This window comes from Tinamus guttatus, unplaced genomic scaffold (genome assembly GCF_059628265.1).
Source record: "Tinamus guttatus ecotype Peru unplaced genomic scaffold, ASM5962826v1 Tinamus_guttatus_pri_ptg000866l, whole genome shotgun sequence".
NCBI classification, from domain to species: domain Eukaryota; kingdom Metazoa; phylum Chordata; class Aves; order Tinamiformes; family Tinamidae; genus Tinamus; species Tinamus guttatus.
Window position 1 is genome coordinate 864,977 of NW_028289400.1, and position 19,698 is coordinate 884,674.

The following is a 19,698-nucleotide window of genomic DNA, read 5'->3' on the forward strand; positions in this document are numbered from 1 at the left end:
TGGGGCTGGCAGAGAGCACGGCCGGAGCCGCCTCGACGCAGCGGGGACGGGCGGCCGGCGGAGGGGAGCAGGCTCGCGGGCGGAAGGCAGGGCTCGTGCGGAGCCGCTCTGCATCTGGCCGGGCTTTTCCCTGGCTGCAGATGCAGCCCGGGCGCTGCTCGCCCATCACCCGGCGTCAGGGCGGCTGCTGGAGAAGGGCAGGGCGCAGAGGGCGGCGTGGGCAGCACCTCCCTCTCCCGGCCGCGCTCCGGGCACACGTTTTGGGGCAGAGCCCCCTCTGCCCCCCGCACTCCCCGGCTCCCCCACTCCCCAGGTTCCGTTTCCAGCCACTCCCCAGCCGCTAGACCTTGTTGGGATGTAAAGAATGTAATTTATCGGGAAATCACTGGCCCATTCTTGCCTTTCACTGCTACATCTCCGAATGACATATCTATAAATATATATATAAATATGGGTTGTTTTCTGATTTGAATACAGTGATTCACTTTGTTTTGGTAGATTTTATTTTATTTGCTGGTGTCAGAGAATTCCGTGTGAGAGTGATTTTTGCTTATAATTAAAGGTGAAATGGCTTTACCCGCCCGGCTCCGCGCGCTTTGCTTCCCTCCCTCCGCAGGGGAAATCGAGGCACGGCCGGGCAAGGGGCCCAGGCGTCCGGGCGGGCCGTGCCCTGCAGATGGCGGTGGTGCTGCAAGAGGAGGAGGAGGATGCGGAGCCTTCCCCGCCCTCCCTCCTCCCCGCCGGGCCGCGCTGGGGGCCCGCGGGGCGGTTCGAGCGGCGCCGGGCCGGGCCGAGCCGGGCCGGGTCCGGCACCATGTGAGCGGCCCCGCACCATGGCCCGGCAGAGAGGTAGCGGGGCCGGGGACAAGGGGGACCGGGCGGGCGACAGGGGGTGACAGGGCGAGAGCTAAGGGTGGCAGCGGGCAGCGGGGCTCGGGTGCAAGGGGTGCAGCTGGGTGCACGGGAGGGGAAAAGAGAGGGTGCAAAGGGGTTTGAGGGGGGCAAAAGGTTGATATTGGGCAGGGGTGAAGGCGAAGGGTGCCCGATGGGGGCGTGAGCAGACAAGTGGGTGCAGGCACGGGAGCTCACGCGGAGAGGGTGCAGCGAGGGATAGGGATTGCCTGGGCTGGGGGAATGTGTGTAAGAGAGGAGAGCGGGGCCGGGGCGCCGGGACGCGGGAGGGTGCAGAACGCGATGGGGCCACGGGTGCACACGCGTGAGCGGGGACACGGTGCGGCGCGCGCGGCAGCGGGCACGGGGTGCCCCCGGCAGGGCAGGCTCCGGAGCCCCCAGCGCGGTGCCCTGGCTCCGGGGCACCCTGCGCCGTCCCCGCGCGCTCGCGCGGCCCCGAGGAGGGACCCCGGCCTCTGCAGCGGCCTCGTGTCCAGCCTCGCGCTCTGAGTCATCGGGCGCTTGGCGAGCGCGGAGCACCCGAGGGACCGCAGGCGGCCAGGGCTGCGGGACCGTCCGCGGGGCACCGCGGCGCCCCGCTCGGGTGCATGGGGACAGTGACCTGTGGGACGGGCCACTCTGCTCGGAGATTCCCGTGTGTGCGTGCACTAGGGGGTTGTTTTCCTTCCTGATGTCTCTCCCCATGGAGATGCAGGCAGCTGTTTTTAATCTCCACTGCATTTCCTTGGCCCTGGTGGTGGTGGCCAGCAGGGCGAGCAGGGGACCCGCGGTGGCGGCACCGCTCGGCACTGGCCACCCGGCAGCCCCGGTCGTGGGTGCCGGCGGGTGCCGGGGTGGGGAGCACGGGAAGGTCAGGAGAGCAGGATGCGCATGGAGGGCCGGGGGGAGCGCGTGGCCGGAGATGTCATTGCCGAGGAATTCGGCCTGGGCGGAGGAGAGGAGGGAGGGAGGGAGGGGAGAGGAAGCACCAGGCACCCCTGGCACGGGGGGCTGCTCCCGGCCCCTCCGCTCCCGCGCGGTGCCCTCGGCTCCTCTCCTGCCAGCCCCTGCCCCGGCCTCTCCCGCCAGCCTCCCGGGATGCACCCAGAGTCAGTCCCCCCCCTTCCTTGCCCGGTTTCCAGGGAAATCCAGATGTTTGGGCCCAGCTCCGGCATTGCTCTGCCTTGTGGCCCCGCCAGATGTTTGTGCTCCCCCGGGCAGGGACAGTGAGCGTGCGCTCCCCGGCCAGCACAGCCGGCCTTCCGTGACCCGTCCCCGCGAGTTCGGCTGCTCCGCGCCGGCTTCTCCCGTGTCCCTTGATCCCACGTGGCCGCATCTGGCTCCTTCCTCCCGCCCGGTGCTCCCTGCCCGGCCTCGTCGTGACCCTTCCACTTCCCAGGCTCTGGCATCGTCTTTCCCCCTGCCGCCGGGGCCTAGGAAGGGCTTTCCGGGGGCATCGCACCGGTGCCGGATGCAGGGATGCAGAGGGAGCGTCGGGGATGCTCGGGGCTGCAGCCCGGCCCGTGTCGGCTCCCGGGGGACGCGTCCGCGTCCCCTGCAGACCTGGACAAGCTGCTCGCGGACCTGCGCTCCTTCCTGCTCATCCTGGACCGGGAGAACCTGAGCGCCGCGGCGCAGGCCAGGAAGCGCTCGGTGGCCGAGCTCCTGCGGCGCCTGCAGATGCCGCCGGGTGAGCGCGCGGGCGGCGCGGCGCCGCGGGCCGGGACTGCGCCGTGCCCCGCAGCGGAGGACGCCGAGTACATGATCATGCGCTGCCTCGCGCCCTCCTCGGACGGCGGCGGCGTGCGGCCCCACACGGGTGAGTGGCCGCGTCGCGGGGCGTCACCAGAGGTGCCCAGCTCTGTCCCTAACCCTGCTTCCCGCACAGGCTCCGGGATGCTGGATGCGCCGGGAGGGCGAACGCGTGCCAGCTCGCCCGGCAGGGTAAGAGCATGTGGCACGGGACAGGGCCAGGCGGGAGCCGGAGAGACGCATCCCGCAGGACGGCACCGGCTGAGCATCCCCTCCGCGCGCAGAGCCCGCCGGGCACTGACTCCTACGAGGACACGGAGCCCGCGTGCCCAGGGGCGCACACCGAGGCCGGGGAGCCCCGCGGCGACAGCGACAGCAGCCACTACGAGTCCTACGGCGAGGAGGAGGAGGAGGAGGAGCGCGTGAAGGACCGCGCGCACTACCTGCGGCGGCCGCCGGCCGCGGGGGCCGAGGCGCCCGGCCGCGCCGAGCCGCAGCTCTGCGCCTTCCTCTGGAGGCGGCGCTGGCTGGGCCGCTGGGCGAAGCAGCTCTTCATCGTCAGGGAGCACGTGCTGCTGGTGAGAGCCCCGCGCGAGCACCGCGCGGCCCGGCACCAGCGCCCCGCGGCTCAGCCCCCCGCTGCGCCCGCAGTGCTTCAAGTGCGCCAAGGACCTGCAGCCGCTGCTGCGGCTGGAGCTGCGCGGCTGCCGCGTCGCCTACAGGGCCAAGCCCGGCAAGCGGGTGCAGCACGAGCTGAAGGTGACGGTGGCGGCCGGGGCGGCGCTCGTCATCGGCTTCGCGAGCCGGCAGCACGCCGAGGACTGGCGGAAGGTTTGGAGGTGGCGCAGCCCGGCGGAGCGCGGCGCGCGGAGCCCGCGGGCGCCAGGGCCGCGACGCTGCCTCTCCGCCGGCAGGTGATCCAGGAGGTGGGCAGCGCATCCCCCATCCAGCATCCGGCACTGCGCTCGGCACCGTCCCCGTGCCGCCTGCCGCGGAGCAGCCCACGCGGCGCCGATGCCGGCCGCGGGGACGGGGATCGCGGTGGCATCCCGGCGGGCCGGCTCGGCGGGCACTGGCGGCGGCTGTGGCACGCGGTGCAGCGCGGGGCCCTGCGCGCGTCCCCCGTGCCCCGCGGCACCCGCCGCCCCGCGTGCCACCCAGCGCCCGCGGGATGTGACGGGAGCCCGGGGACCGGCACCCACCAGCGGCACCGTGGTGCTCGCCAGCTCGCCGCACTGGAGGCGAGCGGCCACCCTGCTGGCTCGCAACGGTCCCCACGTCCCCACCGGAGCCCCATGTGCCCCGGGCAGTGCCGCTCCGATGAGGAGAGGGATGCGCAGCTCAAGATGCCACGGGCAATGGGAGCAGCGGAGCCCACCGGCGATGGCACCGCTGCGGGCAGCACTGTGCGAGGCGACGCGGGGTAAGCGGCGCTGCCGGCCGGGATGCTCGTGGGGCGCCCGTGGCCACGGCACCCACGGGTTCCCTCGGCTCCCGCTCACAGGGGCCTCCTGCTGCGCCGCCTGCCCATGCCCAACGCCTACATGGACGAGCCCTCGGGACAGCCCCGCGGCCCCAGCGCCCAGCGGCTGCAGCAGCTGGTAACGCAGCCGGCACCGCGCGCCGCGCGCGCCGCTCGCGCCGGCCGCTCGCCCACGGGCTGCTCTCCGGCCTCCGTTGGCAGCAGCAGAGCCTGGACCGCGCGGCGGCCCCCAAGACACGCAGGAGGCCCCTGTCCGCTGTGCCCGCCGGTGCCAGCGCCGCGGCCAGGCCCACGCCACCGCATACAGGTGAGCAGGGGCCGGTCCTGCCGGGATCCCTCTGGCTGCGGTTGCTCCGCATCCCCTCCTTGCTCCCCTGCATCCCCGCAAAGTGCCGCCCGCGCTGGGCTCAGCGCCCCGGGGAGGCCGCGGTGTCACCGGCGCCATCGCTCCGCAGCCCGCGCGGCTCCTCGCGCGCAGCCGCCGGAGCAGAGCCCCGCGCTCCAGCACAGGGATTTCTTCCACTCGCAGCGCACGCTGACGCTCCCCGGGAGCGCGGCGCCCCGGGACCGCTGGGATTTCCTCATGGGTAGGGATGCGGGCGGCTCGGAGCCGGCGCGGGCAGGACGGCACGTGCTGGCGCTGGCACCGCGCTGCCTCTCGCCGGCCCACGCAGGCTCCCCGCTGCCCTGGCAGGGAAAAGAGCCGTCCCCAGGATGGAGGAGAAGGGGGGCCAGCCGGAGCGCTCCAAGGGCCGCCCGCGGGCCGGCTCCGAGCTGAACCTGCTGGCCCTCGGCAAGTCCCTCAAGGGCCACCTGGCCGCCAGCTCCGAGGTAGGAGAGCCATGGAACAGGCAGCGGAGCCGCATCCAGCCTTTTGCGTGCTGGGAAGCTGGATGGGTGGAGAGGGGGGGTCTCTTCCCGATGCCCGCTGGGGTTGGGCACGGCCCTCCCGCCTCTCCCTGCTCTGCTTTTCCTGGCAGGGCTCTTTCCTGAGGCCGCTGCTCAAGCGCGCGGCCTCGGCCAAGAGTGCGCCCAAGAGAGCGCCCGCTGCCACCGGCATCACGGAGGGCCAGGTGCTGCGGAGGAGAAAGGTGCGGGAGCGGGCACGGGAGAAGGGGCACACGGGATCTAAGGGGCCTGGCGGCAGCGCGAGACCCCCCCGGGGCAGCCCCTAATCCAGGGATTTACAGGAGTGGGAGATGAAGTCTGGCCCGTGAGCAGTGCCCCGGCGCCAGGGCAGGATCAGCTCTGCCGGGCCCGGGCATCTCTCCGCACAGCACTGGTGCCGCGCGTGGATCGTGCGGGACCAACTTGGTTTTTTAACCCTCGCTATCAACAATATAACTCCGTGTATCTATTTTTATATACATTATATAGATATCTATCTATAAAGTTCCTGGCTGTGGGTTTCCAGTTTCTCAGTTGTGGTGCCCAATTCCCTGGTGCAACCTCATCTGCTGCCAGCTCTGTCCCTGCCAAAACGGGTGCCCAGGTCCCCAGGTGTCCCAGTATGGACTGTACACAGGGCTCTCCAGGTCCTGGTGCGGGCTGTTCATGTGGATCCCCGTGTCCCAGTGCATGCGGGTCCCCATGTCCCGCTCCACACTGTGCCCAGCGGTCCCCGTGTCCCGGTGTGGGCTGTGCACGTGGGTCCCCATGTCCCGGTGCACCCAGTGCCTGGCGGTCCCCATGTCCGGTGCGGGCTGTGCATGCGGGTTCCCCATGTCCTGGTGTGGGCTGTGCACGCGGGTCCCCATGTCCCGCTGCACACTGTGCCCGGCGGTCCCCGTGTCCCGGTGCATGCGGGTCCCCGTGTCCCGGTGCACACGGGTCCCCGTGTCCCGGTGCACACTGTGCCCGGCGGTCCCCGTGTCCCTGTGCATGCGGGTCCCCGTGCCCTGGTGCACACTGTGCCCGGCGGTCCCCGTGTCCGCTACGGGCTGTGCACGCGGGTCCCCCCCGCCTGTACGGGCTGTGCACGGCGGGTCCCCAGTCCCACCGGCTCTTCGGGACCTCCCTCCACCGCCTTCCCCGCTCCCCAGGCCGGGCCGGGCCGAGCGGAGCCGCGGGGGAGGCGTCTCGGTCGGGCCGCCTCCGCGGGCGGAGCCAGCGGCGGGAGCGGCGCCGCGCGGGGCGCCTGGAGCAGCGCCGGGGCCGGTGTCGGCACCGGCACCGGTACCGGTGTCGGTACCGGGCGGTCCCGCCATGCTGAGCCGCCTGGGCGCGCTGCTGCAGCAGGCGGTGGAGGCGGTGAGCGGCGCCGGGGGCGCGGGGGAGCCCGCGGGGGCGGCGCGGGGCGCGGGCGCCCCTCACCGCGGCCTCGGTGTGCGCAGCGGGAGCCCAGCGTGGACCTGCTGGAGGCCTTCACCGAGCACTGGAAGGGCATCACCGGCTACTACCTGGAGGCCACGGGTGAGCAGGCACCGGGGGGCAGGCCCGGGAGGGAGAGTTCCGTCCCGGGACAGACTTCCCACATTTAAGGTGCTGTTCCCATGGCCTGGGAATAGGATTCCCACACGCCCTGGGATGGGTTCCCGCGCCCCAAGATGGGGTCCCGTGGCCTGGGGACAGGGTCCCCACAGCCCCCAACAGGTGCCCCGGGACAGGACCCCCTGCCACAGCAGGACACGGGGACCTGGGCACGGGGCAGCACCAGGGCAGGGGCACCCAGGACAGCCAGGGCCGTGTCCCCGGCTGCTCCCGGCAGTGCCGACGCTCCCGAGAGGCCTGTGGCCGGCACAGGTCCCTCTCCAGGGCCGCGCCGCCAGCTGGGGCACTAAAACCAGGGCCGTGGCTGCTTTCGTGTCCTTTTCCCAGCAGGAATTTGGCCCCTGGGCCGCGCTGGAGGCTTTCACAGCCTTGCCCTGCGTGCCGGGAAAGCCCTGCAGCTCTGGCCGGGACACAGGGAACTCCGTAGGCCCCGAGCAGAGGAAACAACCTCTAGTGCTCCCAGGCCTCTACTGTGGTGTTGCCATCTACGTCGCCAGCATTAATAGCCTTGGAATATTGGGAATGCTGGGTCCAAAACAGTTGGGGTGTTGCACGCCGGAAGCGGCAGCACCAGGACGTGCCGAAGCGCTCCGGGACGATCTCAGCCCGTCGCGGGGTGCTCGGGGTCCCACGGGGCTGGGAATGGTGCTCGGAGCACCATACCTGGGGATAGTGCCGGGATTGGGAATGGTGCTCGGAGCCCCGTGTCCGGGGATGGTGCCAGGATTGGGAACGGTGCTCGGAGCCCCATGTCCGGGGATGGTGTCGGGATCGAGGATGGTGCTCGGAGCCCCATGTCCGGGGATGGTGCCGGGATTGGGGATGGCGCTTGGAGCCCCGTGTCCAGGGATGGTGTCAGGATTGGGAATGGTGCTCGGAGCTCCATGTCCGGGGATGGTGTCGGGATCGAGGATGGTGCTCGGAGCCCCATGTCCAGGGATGGTGCCAGGATTGGGAATGGTGCTCGGAGCCCCATGTGCTGTATCTCGCAGACGAGAGCACCCCGGCCAAGCAGACCGACATCCCGTGGCGCCTCAAGCAGATGCTGGACATCCTGGTGTACGAGGAGAAGCAGCAGCCGGCGGGGGAGGCCGGGCCGTGCTTGGAATACCTGCTACAGCACAAGCTCCTGGAGACCCTCAGCACGCTGGGCAAAGCGGAGGTGCCTGCGCGTCCCTGCGCCCCCAAAACCCCCCGTGCTGCAAGCACCCAGCGCCTGGCAGCACCCCCTTCCCGTGCCTTGCCCTGCTGCTCCACAGTTTGGGCTTTGCAGGTGTTATATTGGGGTGACGGCAGTTTGCAGAGTGTGGCAGGGAATTCCTGGGAGATTTTTGGCATGGTTGTGCCCACCCGTATCTTTGGGGGCTGCATCGCCTGGTCGAGGAGCTCCCTCCTGCTGCAGCTTATTCCTCCTGCTCTGTGCACGGGTTTTTGACTGTCCCCTGCAGCTCCAAACGTGCTCACGTGCAGCGCTCGCTGTGCAGGCTGCTCTGGGGCTTTGCACCACTGGCACCCCAGCCCTGTGCTTTGCAGGAGTCTGAGTTTATAAAAAGTCACCTTGCAAAATAGGCACAGCCTAAAAATAACAGCCGTCCCAGGCTCTGCTACCCGTGCTACTGCGGCTCCCTATAAATAACCTTTTACTCGAACAAAGGGAAGTGGCAATGGCAGCAATATTCGTCTTCGCTCCGTGTTTCGGAAAGGCACTCGGCCCTCTTGTTGCCACAAGGCCATGCTCGCTTGGGGCGCCGCGTTTCAATTCCCTGGCGGTGCCGCTCCAGGAATAACCCTGGAAAAGGGGTCGGCGGGCGCTCGCTGACGCCTCTGCCCTCCTTGTTTCCAGTACCCACCCGGGATGCGGCAGCAGGTCCTCCTCTTCTTCAGCAGGGTGCTGGGCCAGGTGCAGCATCCCCTGCTGCACTACCGGAACGTGCACCGGCCCGTGCAGGTGAGCCGGGCCGCCCACGCGCGGGGATGCTCCGTGCCGCACGGGGAACGCTCCGTGCTGCACAAGGATGCTCCGGAACGCTCCGTGCCTCATGGGGAACGCTCCGTGCCGCACGGGGAACGCTCCAGAACGCTCCTGCCGCATGGGGAGCTCTCCGTGCCACGCGGGGAACGCTCCGGAATGCTCCGTGCCGCGCGGGGATGCTCTGTGCCATGCGGGGACGCTCTGTGCTGCGTGGGGATGCTCCGTGATGCGTGGGGAATGCTCTGGAACGCTCCGTGCCGCACAGGGAACGCTCCGTGCCGCGCAGGGAATGCTCTGGGCCATGAGGGGAACGCTCTGTGCCACATGGGGAACGCTCTGTGCCGCGCGGGGAGTGCACCGTGCCGCATGGGGAATGCTCTGGAACGCTCCGTGCCACGCGGGGAATGCTCCGGGCCATGTGGGGAACGCTCCGTGCCGCATGGGGAATGCTCCGTGCCGCACGGGGAGTGCTCTGGAATGCTCCATGCCACATGGGGAATGCTCTGGAACGCTCCGTGCCGCGTGGGGAGCGCACCGTGCCGCGTGGCACCCTGCTCAGCGCCCCGCTCCCGCGCAGAAGCTGCTGCAGCTCGGCCAGGCGCTGGGCTCGGCCGCGCACAAGGAGGAGGTGCAGTTCGCCGCCGTGCTCTGCGCCAAGATCCGCCACGAGCCGGCCCTGCTGCCCTACGTGCTGGAGGTGCGGAGCCGCGGCGCGCTCCGGCGGCGCCATCCGTCGAGCCCTCGCGGGTCCCCTCTGCCCGGGGACGAAGGCTGCTGCTCTTCCTCCCCTTGCCAGGGCAAGAGTCTCCTGAGCGGGAAGACGCCGACGGAGGAGCCTGCCTGTGCTGGAGAGCAGGGAGAGCATCCGCATGGAGCTGCGGCCGAGGATGCCGGGCGCGTGCCGGCGCCGGAGCCTTCCTCGCCACGCCGTGAACACAACCTCATCACCTGCCTCATGGGGCTCTGCAAGAGCCAGGTAGGTGGGAAGGGCTGGCCCAGGGGGCCACACGGGTGCAGATGGTGTCCCCACGCTGCCTCCCTCCTCTTCCTCGCGCAGAAGAGCCGCGTGGCGCTGAAAGCCCGGGAAAACCTGCTCTCCCTCGTGGCACTGGCCCAGGAGGCGCCCGCAGCGCGCCTGGTGCAGCACAGCGCCCTGTGCCCGCTGCTGACGGAGCATCTGTGCGCGCTGTACGGCGCCGTGCCCGCCGGCGCCCACCCCGACGACATCCTGGCCCTGGAGAGAGTCACCTGGAGGTGCAGGGGGGCTCCGGCGGGATCGGGGCTGCAGCCGCGGCTGTGCCCGAGCCCCTCCACGTGCTCTGCCCGTGCAGGTCGCAGGGAGACGCCGGCGGTGCCACCTTCCCGGGCAAGGAGAGCCTGGTCGCCTTCTTCGGCTGGCTGGACTTCATGGACGAGCTCGCGCGCAGCGCACACCCGGTGAGCGGCGCGGGGCCGTGCGGGCGCCCGGCGCGCTGGCACCGGCGCTCACGCTCTGCTCGCCCGCAGCTCGTGGCGGACGCCCTCACCGAGGCCGTGTGCGAGCAGCTGTTCCGGGGCATCCTGCAGCCGCAGCTGCTGCAGATGTGAGTGTGCCAAGGGCACGCGGGCACCCCGGGCACCCTGCAGAGCCCCTCTGCGCTGCATCGGTGCTCGCCCGCATTGCAGCGCCCGCCGCTCGCCCTTCCCGGCAGGTCGGAGCTGGCGGTGCTGCGCGCCACGGCCGTGCTGACGGGCACCGTGCGGCACGTGCGGGCGCCCGCGCTGCTCGGCGGCCTCGTGCTCTTCGTGCTGGGGCCGGAGCGGCAGCCCGAGGCACGCGGAGCGCACGGCGCCCAGCTGCGCGCCCAGCTCATCGAGCGCTGCAACCACCTCTCCGACGAGGTGAGCCCGGCGGCGGCGCGTGGGGCGCCGCGCCGGCGTCACCGCAGGGCTCACGGCCGCCGCGTCCCCATAGGTGAGCCTGGTCACCCTGCGGCTCTTCGAGGAGCTCCTGCGCGCGCCCCACGAGCACGTGCCCCACAACCTGGCGCTGCGCAACCTGGAGACGCGCGGCTACGCGCAGCGCGGCCACGACGAGCGCGGCGCCCACGAGCCCGAGCCCGACGAGGACGCGCCGTGAGCGGGGAGCGCGCTGGCACGGAGGCGGCGGCGGGCCGGGGCTCCGCGCTGGGGCTCAGCCGCTCTGCCCGCCCCGCAGGGAGCTCGAGGAGGATCCCTACTTCCCCGGCGGATTCCCAGGGGAGTCGGAAGCGCCTCCGCCGGCCGCCCGGCGCGGACGGGCCCGTGCCGAGGGGCCGGGGCAGGTGGATGAGGTGGTGAGCAGGTAGGGCTTGGCCACCCGCAGCAATGCCGCGCTGCATCCCACCCCGGCCTTCCTCCTCCTCCTCCTCCTCCTCTTGTAGCTTCCTGTGCCTGGTGCCCGAGGAGGCCAAGACCTCGTCGTGCGCCGAGGAGGGCGGCTACGACACCTACGTGCACGATGCGCTGGCCATGGTGAGTGCCCGGGGCGGCTCCCGGCGCCCTCACGGCTCTCGCCCACCGCGGTCCCTCCCTGCAGGTGCAGGCGGCCCGGGCCAGCGCGGCCGCATGGGGGTGGCCGACGGCCCCACGGCCGCTCGGCCACGGCCCTCCCGAGACGCCCTTCTACGAGGGCCGCTTCCTTGAGGTGCTTTTCGAGCGCATGAGCCACGTCCTGGACCAGGTGAGCTCCCCTCGGGAGCGCAGCGGGAGCCCCGCGGTGCCGCGGTCCCACTGAGCATCTCGCGCGTGTCCCAGCCCTACAGCCTCAACCTGCAGGTGACATCGGTGCTGTCCCGCCTGGCCGCCTTCCCGCATCCCCACCTGCACGAGTACCTGCTGGACCCCTACGTGGACCTGGTGCCCGGCTGCCGCTCGCTCTTCTCCGTGCTCATCCGGGTAACGGCGCCGCCGGGATGGGGACAGCACGGGGGACATCGTTCCCCAGCAGGGACTCACCCTGCTCGCCTCCATAGGTCATTGGGGACCTCATGCAGCGGATCCAGCGCGTGCCGCAGTTCAGGGCCAAGCTGCTGCTGGTCCGACGGCAGCTCATGGGGCTGGTGCCCGGAGAGCAGTAAGTGCCGGGACGGGCGTCCGGGACGGGGGGACACGTGGCCGGGAGGGGGGGACACGTGTCCTGCGCAGGGCTCATGGCAGCACCCGCCCGCGTCCCCGCAGGCTGGAGCACGCGACGCTGCTCAAGGGCGTCGTGCTGCTCGAGGAGTTCTGCAAGGAGCTCGCTGCCATCGCCCTGGTGAAGGGGCCGCCCGAGGGAGCCTCCTGAGCCCCACGGCGCCCACTCCCGGCCCGCCACCTCCTGGCGGCTGCGGCCGCGCGATGCCGGCGCGGCCCCGGCGCGGGTGGCAATGCCACCCAAAGGGCGCTGCAGCCCCCCTGCACCAAGGCAGCGGCGCGGGACGGCGCTGGAGCGGTGCCGGGTGCCAACTACCTCCCAGCTCCGCCGGCGGGGCTGCCGCCGGGCACATCGTGCGGCCACTCCGCGGCGCCGCAGCCCTGGCACTGCCCCCGGGCACGGCAGGGCCTTTGGGGCCGTTGGCCGCGCAGGGTGAGTCGCAGAGGGCTAAGGGCAAAGCTTCCCGCGGGGGATCCGGGCTCCGGTCCGGCCCGGCCGGCGTGTGCGGTGCGGTGTGTGCTTGGTGATAATAAAACCGTGGGCTTGGCTCTATGCTCTGCCCTATCCCATCCCGCTGCACCTCGTCCCGCTCCGTGCACATCCCTGCTCCGTGTGCATCCCGGCCCTCCCATCCCGCAAGGAGCCACAGGGATGTCAGGGAGCAAAGGTCCTTTTTATTCTGGCACCAGCTGCCTCTCCGTGCCCCTGGCCAGGATGCAGCGCCCTGGATTTACACGGGAGTGCAACAGGGAAACAGGGTGCATGGGGAGTTGCAAGGGGGAAGGGTTTGGGGTGCACAGAAGCGCAGTGGGGAAAGAGCTTGGGGTGCAGCAGAGTGCAATGGGCGGGTTAAAATGGGGAGGGCTGGGGGGTTCAGAATGGAATGGGGGTTGCAATGCGGGTTGCAAGGGGGAGGGCTGGGGGTGCAGGGTGCAATGGGGGGCTGCAATGGGGAGGGATGGAGGTGCAGGATGCAATGGGGGGATTGCAGGGTGCAGTGGGGAGGGCTGGGGGTGCAGGGTGCAATGGGGTGGTTGCAATGGGGAGGGCCAGGGGTGCAGGGGGCAATGGAGAGGTTGCAGTGGGGAGGGATGGGAGTGCAGGGTGCAATGGGGTGGTTGCAATGGGGAGGGCTAGGGGTGCAGCAGGGCGCAATGAGGGTTGCAGTGGGGACGGCTGGGGGTGCAGGGTGCAATGGGGGGGTTGCAGTGGGGAGGGATAGGAGTGCAGGGTGCAATAGGGTGGTTGCAATGGGGAGGGCTGGAGGTACAGGGTGCAATCGGGGCAATTGCAGGGTGCAATGGGGAGGGATGGAGGTGCAGGGTGCAATGGGGGGGTTGCAATGGGGAGGTATGGGGGTGCAGGGTGCAGTGGGGGGGTTGCAATGAAGAGGGATGGGGGTGTGGCAGGGTGCAACGGGGGGTTGCAATGGGGAGGGCTGGAGGTACAGGGTGCAATGGGGGCATTGCAGGGTGCAATGGGGAGGGCCGGGGGTACAGGGTGCAATGGGGGGAGTTGCAATGGGGACGGCTGGGGGTGCAGGGTGCAATGCGGGGCTCGTGGAGCGGCTGCAGCCCCCGTCCCTCCGGCCCCGCCGCGCGCATGCGCGCACCGCCCCCGCCTCACCGCGCGTCCCAGCGCTCCGTCGCGCGCGCCGCCAGCCCGCCCCCTCGCCGCCCATTGGCCGCTCCCCGCGCGGAGCTCGCTTTCCATTGGGCAGCACGGCCGTCACTCTGCTCGCAGGCCGTAGGGGGGGGAGGGAGCAGCGCGCGGTGCGTTACTGCGCATGCGTCATAGTCTGCCTCGTGCCCCGCGCATATTGCGCAGTGCGTGACGTCATATGCTGCGGAGCGTCATATCGCACAGTGCATATTGCATGGTGCTCGTTGCATACTGCACGGCGCTGGTGCATATTGCACAGTGCTCATCCCACACTGCACGATGCTCATTGCATACTGTACGGTGCACAGTGCATATTGCACATTGCTCATCACATACTGCACGGTGTTCATTGCATACTGCACAGTGCATATTGCATGATGCTCGTTGCATACTGTGCGGCACGTGGTGCATATTGCACAGTGCTCCTCACATACTGCACGGTGCTCATCGCATACTGCACAGTGCATAGTGCATATTGCACCGTGCTCATGGCATACTGCGTGGTGTTCATGGCATACTGCACGGTGCACAGTGCATATTGCACAGTGCTCATCACATACTGCACGGTGCTCATTGCATATTGCACGGTGCTCATGGCGTACTGCATGGTGCTCATTGCATACTGCACGGTGCACGGTGCACACTGCATATTGCATGATGCTCGTTGCATACTGCACGGTGCATAGTGCATATTGCATAGTGCTCATCACATACTGCATGGTGCTCATTGCATACTGCACAATGCACAGTGCATATTGCATGATGCTCGTTGCATACTGCACTGAGCGGAATGCTCAAGTTTGTGTATTCACCAATAAGGGGATTTCCCCACAGTCTGGCTGAAGAGCAGGACAAAGGGAGGGGAGACTGTGCGGAGCCATGAGTGAGCGGGACAAAAAGAGCCATCTGCAACGAGATGGGGGCCTTTACAAAGGAGGGAAATAGGGGAATTCCCCCACATTCTTCAGCAAGGGGGACAAAGGAGTCAGGGACCTTAGGTGAGAACAGGAGGCCGGAGTTCAGTGTAGGCGGGCCGGGAAGGCTGTAACTTCTGAGTACCTTGGCCAATGGGGAAAGGAGAGGGCGTCCCTCGGTCGGGAAATTAGGATAAAAGGGGGGCTGCGTCCCCCGGCAATTTGAGAGACCCCACAGGGATATGCCCGCTGGACTCTCCCTTTATTCAAATAAAGTTTTAGGACTCCTCTGTCTCGTTTTTGGACATTCAGTTCTTGACAGCGAACTTTTCCGCACAGCACGGTGCATAGTGCATATCGCATGGTGCTCTTTGCATACTGCACAGCGCATGGTGCATATTGCACAGTGCTCATCCCACACTGCACGGTGCTCACTGCATACTGTGCAGTGCTCATGCATACTGCACGGTGCACAGTGCGTATTGCATGGTGCTCTTTGCATACTGCACGGTGCACAGTGCATCTTGCATGATGCTTGTTGCGTACTGCACGGTGCATGGTGCATATTGCACAGTGCTCATCACATACTGCACGGTGCTCATTGCATATTGCACGTTGCTAATGGCATACTGCATGGTGCTCATTGCATACTGCACGGTGCACACTGCATATTGCATGATGCTCGTTGCATACTGCACGGTGCATAGTGCATATTGCATAGTGCTCATCACATACTGCACGGTGCTCATGGCATACTGCACAATGCACAGTGCATATTGCATGATGCTCGTTGCATACTTCACTGAGCAGAATGCTCAAGTTTGTGTATTCATCAATAAGGGGATTTCCCCACAGTCTGGCTGAAGAGCAGGACAAAGAGAGGGGAAACTGAGCGGAGCCATGAGCGAGTGGGACAAAAAGAGCCATCTGCAACGAGATGGGGGCCTTTACAAAGGAGGGAAATAGGGGAATTCCCCCACATTCTTCAGCAAGGGGGACAAAGGAGTCAGGGGACCTTAGCTGAGAACAGATGGCAGGAGTTTGGTATAGGCGGGCCGGGAAGGCTGTAACTTCTGAGTACCTTGGCCAATGGGGAAAGGAGAGGGCTTCCCTCGGTCGGGAAATTAGGATAAAAGGGGGGCTGCGTCCTCCAGCAATTTGAGAGACCCCACAGGGATATACCCGCTGGACTCTCCCTTTATTTGAATAAAGTTTTAGGACTCCTCTGTCTCCTTTTTGGACATTCAGTTCTTGACAGCGAGCTTTTCCGCACAGCACGGTGCATAGTGCATATCGCATGGTGCTCTTTGCATACTGCACAGCGCATGGTGCATATTGCACAGTGCTCATCCCACACTGCACGGTGCTCACTGCATACCGCACAGTGCTCATTGCATACTGCACGGTGCACAGTGCGTATTGCATGGTGCTCTTTGCATACTGCACACTGCACAGTGCATCTTGCATGATGCTCTTGCGCACTGCACGGTGCATGGTGCATCTTGCACAGTGCTTATCACATACTGCACGGTGCTCACTGCATATTGCACGTTGCTCATGGCATACTGCATGGTGCTCATTGCATACTGCACGGGGCACACTGCATATTGCATGATGCTCGTTGCATACTGCATGGTGCATGGTGCATCTTGCACAGTGCTCATCACATACTGCACAGTGCTCATGGCATACTGCACAGTGCACAGTGCATATTGCAAGATGCTCATTGCATACTGCACGGTGCATGGTGCATCTTGCACAGTGCTCGTGGCATATGGCATGGTGCACACCACAGATGTCACGTACTGCACGTTACGCCATTGCTGCAGCACAGGGCACTGAGCACAGCGTGCAGGGCACGCAGCCGCTGCCTAGTTTTCCTAGTACATCCAGGAAGGAGCATCCACGCGGTGGCATCGGTTGTGCAAGCACGCTCATTGCCTATGGCAGCTCATGCACGGGTTGAGCAGGCTCACGCATCACTCATGCAACCTCTGCAAGTCTCTCCAGGAGGCAACATCTGTTTTTTCCGACACAGCGCCATCCCCAACCACCCCCATAAATGTCCCCCCACAGGTGGCCCTGGCCCCCGGCGCCCATGGGCACGTGTCAGGGAGCCCCATACCTGGCAGGACGCTTCTTGCATCGTCTCAAACATCAAGGAAATAAGAAGGAAGAAAGCGGTTTGGGAGCAGCAAACCATCCATTTGCTGTCAGAAATGAGTTAACAGCAGCTTGGCCGGGAAGTAGGCAGGAGACGGGGGCTCGGTGATGCCCAAGGGGCTGTTTCTTTGCTCCGTGGCGCCGCTTTCGTTTCCATTCGCTCTTGCAGCCCCGCAGCCCAAACCCGGCTGCTGGCAGCGCTCGGGAATGACGCTTTCGGGCAGGTCTTTGGCACTAAACAGAGCTCCCTGTGCAGTGCAGGAGCCGGTTGTCCAATTTCACCCTCTTGTGGCCAGCTCAGCTTTTTCCTTTGCCCTTCTAAGGAGGTTTTGGGGCTTTTCTTGCCTTCCTTGGGCTGCTGGGCTCCGTAACAGGGCCAAGGGGATGCAAACCTTGGAGCCAGCCTGCTCCTAGTCCTGCTGCTCTGCGCCACAGCCGTAGATTTTACTGGGCACAAAAAGAATTGGCAGTTTTGTGGAAACTCGGCTTCCTGGAACCCTGGATGAGACAAGGTTTCTGGGGCTTGTCTTGCAGCCAGAAGCGCCTGCAGGGAAAAGTTGGGAAAAAAAAAAAAAAAAAAAGCAGCTCTGATCTGCACATTTTGGGTGCAGAGCCAAGAATAAGAGGCTACAAGTGGGTTTTATTTTGTTTTGTTTTCTGCTTTTGGCCGCTTGCATCATTTGGGCTTGAAAAAATGACACTTCTGGCTTCATTGCTGCCCTCAGGCAGACTCGGGACTCGGTTTCCTTGTCACAGAGTTTTCTTTTCCTTTGCCTGCTGTTTTCCTTTGCTGGGAGGGAACTGTCCCGTCACGTCGCCGCTCGTGTCTGTGCAGCCTGGGCTCCTGCTGCGGCTCAGCTCCCTCCCAAGACACATCCAGCCCCAGTTTTTAGCAGCAGCCTTTTTAGAGCTGCTCTTGATGCCTTAAGGAAGAGCAAGGAGAGCCAAAGCCAGAGGAAATCCCGGCTGCCCCTCTCCCCTGGACCTTCCCAAACGGAGATGGGGCTGGCAGCTCCCAGCAGGGACCACAGGCTGGTCCTGGCCGAGGGGGAGACAAGGTTTGAGGGTGGCCGAGAGCCCTCGTGGGCCTCTCGGAGCCTTTCCCGAGCTCTGCACGCCTGGCGCCGGCTGGGAGGTTGCTGGAAACTCGTGTTTCTTCCCGGAAAGGCGGCGGGAGCATCCACAGGCCCTGCCAGCTCCCATCTGGCCCGCACGTGGGGATCGGGCTCCGCGCCCAGACGGAAAACAACAGAGGACGAGGGGGCTTCGTGCTGGTCCCCCATCACCTCCCACCTCCAAGTTCAGACCCTTTTGGCTTCACTTAGCCCTCGAGCACCTTCTGGGGCAAGGAGAGGGGCCAAGCGGAGCTTCTTGCGGTATGTTGGGCAGCAAAGCAGACCTGGCAGCAAACCGTGCTTTGAGGTGGCACGAGAAACCCCCTCCCTCTGCAATGCAGTGGTTTGAGGTGCCCTTGTTCATCCCCACTCTGCCCATGGACCAGCGTGGGCATCATGGGATCGACTGGCACCGGGTACCTCCGTCTGTCCCCTTCCTCGTCCCCTAAACATTGCAGGTTTCTGGGGACATCAGGGTGAGAACGTTCAACTACAGCAGCATGGACGACTACCTGGAGGGCACCTGGTGGGTGGGACACATCAGCCCCATGGTGACACAGACCTGGCACCCCCTCATGTGTCATCCTTCTCCATCCTGGTGGCAGGACTGGCACGGTGACACTTGGGCCGGGTAGCAGCGAGAAGTGAGATGCCACATGTGCCAACAGAGCTGTATTTATTGGTGTAAGAAAACATGCCGGGATGGGGGGGACAAGGAGGTACCAGCCTTGGCACGGGGCTCCTGCATCCCCCTCCTTGGCCAGGGGATGGCAGGTCCTTTCCCACCCAGCTCCAGAGTCTGGGAGGGGGGACACTCTGCCCCCAGCCTTGGGGACAGCGTTGGCACCGCGGGGACCATGGATGGAGTGACACGGGCAAGGAGCAGGAGCCGGCAGGGATCCAGCTCTACATTCGTGGTTATCGTAGAAGGGAACCTTCCTGCCATCCTCGGCATCCAGCTCTTGCAGTTGGCCGCTTGGCTTTGCCTTTGGGGGACATGGAGGGATAGAGGAGTGGCAGGGTCCTGGGGGACATGGAGGGATAGAGGAGTGGCAGGGTCCTGCAGGACCTCTCCTACCGTCACCTCTGGACAAGGGGACACCACAGCGGAGTGCAAAATGGGGTTGAGAAATCAGGAGGAAAAAGAAGCAGCAGCAGCAGCAGCCACCGAGGAATGAATTTCTCAACCAGGAGGAGAAAAAAAAAAAAAGAAAGAAAAAGAAAAGGAAGTGGAGGAAGCGAGCAAGATGATTTTGGTGAAAAATATTTGACTCCAGGGACAAGGCGGGAACAAATGGGGACAAGGAGGGGAGAATCAGTTGATACAGATATTTTTTTTCCTGGTTTGAGGATTTGTCCTCTAAAAACCTCGTAAGGCCTGTGCCCAGGGTGCTTGTTCTCACCTTGCCACCCACCGACTCCTTCCTCCTCGTGCTCATTCTGCTTGTAGGACTGAGGTGGCAGACACGGAGGGGGACAACACAGGGTCTTCAGCACCTGGAGCAGGGGGTCGTGGCCCTTTGGGACCCTCTCCCAGGAGTGTGGCCGGTGCTTCAGGCTCCTTCTCACCCTCCACTGTTTCAGGCTGTTTCTCCTTGATTTTTTTGGAGCCCTTGGGACCATTGGTGGGGCCTTTGGGCTTCTTCTTGGGCGATTTCTTCTTCTTCTTGCCCTTCTTGGAGCCCTTGGGCCTCTTGGGGGCTTTGGGTGTTTTCTCCTTGAGGATGTTGGGACCTTTCTCCTTCTGGGGCACCGTGGAGTTCTCAGACTTGACCAACTCTCCTATCATCAGCAGGAATTCTGCAGGATGAGAGGGATGGATGGGGCTGATCGCGGGCACTGGGGAGCCCACCCAGGGCAAGAGCAGCCCCCCCTGGCTGGGTGCCAACCTCTACCCCACATGCCCCATACTGCTCTGCACCCCTGGGTGCCCCCATCTGTATCCCACACCCCCAGGTGCCCCAAGTCCACCCTCACATCCTCCCTGTCAGTGCTGGTCCCTCACCAAACTCCTCTCTGGTCACACAGAACGCGGACCTTCTGGGTCCAGCCATGGGCCCGGGCTCGGAGCGGACGGAGCGGGGTCTCGAGCTCTTCATGAT

General features: G+C 65.9%; 2 protein-coding genes across 2 annotated transcripts; both read left to right on the forward strand.

Moving 5' to 3' along the window:
- Positions 1-805: 805 nt before the first annotated feature.
- Positions 806-5,343, forward strand: LOC148591308 (uncharacterized). Its single transcript, XM_088537831.1, has 13 exons — positions 806-849; positions 2,453-2,581; positions 2,636-2,710; positions 2,780-2,835; positions 2,928-3,221; positions 3,295-3,474; positions 3,558-4,066; positions 4,148-4,244; positions 4,328-4,433; positions 4,582-4,753; positions 4,801-4,957; positions 5,107-5,217; positions 5,317-5,343. Exons 1-13 carry the CDS (start codon positions 834-836, stop codon positions 5,341-5,343), a joined length of 1,929 nt encoding a protein of 642 aa, XP_088393957.1. The 5' UTR covers positions 806-833.
- A 981-nt stretch (positions 5,344-6,324) lies between these two features.
- On the forward strand, positions 6,325-11,892 carry FHIP2B (FHF complex subunit HOOK interacting protein 2B). Its single transcript, XM_088537800.1, has 17 exons — positions 6,325-6,376; positions 6,460-6,538; positions 7,609-7,778; positions 8,460-8,564; positions 9,166-9,285; positions 9,385-9,564; positions 9,646-9,842; positions 9,920-10,025; positions 10,095-10,171; positions 10,280-10,469; positions 10,543-10,703; positions 10,786-10,911; positions 10,991-11,081; positions 11,146-11,289; positions 11,364-11,504; positions 11,582-11,682; positions 11,787-11,892. The coding sequence occupies exons 1-17, from the start codon at positions 6,332-6,334 to the stop codon at positions 11,890-11,892; spliced, it is 2,139 nt and encodes a 712-aa protein (XP_088393926.1). The 5' UTR covers positions 6,325-6,331.
- The last annotated feature ends 7,806 nt before the right edge of the window (positions 11,893-19,698 follow it).

Coding starts and splice junctions, on each gene's coding strand:
- LOC148591308 (XM_088537831.1), top strand. Junction 2,582..2,635: donor GCGCCTGCAGATGCCGCCGG/GTGAGCGCGCGG, acceptor CGTGCCCCGCAG/CGGAGGACGCCGAGTACATG. Junction 4,434..4,581: donor GCCCACGCCACCGCATACAG/GTGAGCAGGGGC, acceptor ATCGCTCCGCAG/CCCGCGCGGCTCCTCGCGCG.
- FHIP2B (XM_088537800.1), top strand. CDS start 6,332: ATGCTGAGCCGCCTGGGCGCGCTGCTGCAGCAGGCGGTGGAGGCG. Junction 7,779..8,459: donor GCACGCTGGGCAAAGCGGAG/GTGCCTGCGCGT, acceptor CCTTGTTTCCAG/TACCCACCCGGGATGCGGCA. Junction 10,026..10,094: donor TCGCGCGCAGCGCACACCCG/GTGAGCGGCGCG, acceptor GCTCGCCCGCAG/CTCGTGGCGGACGCCCTCAC.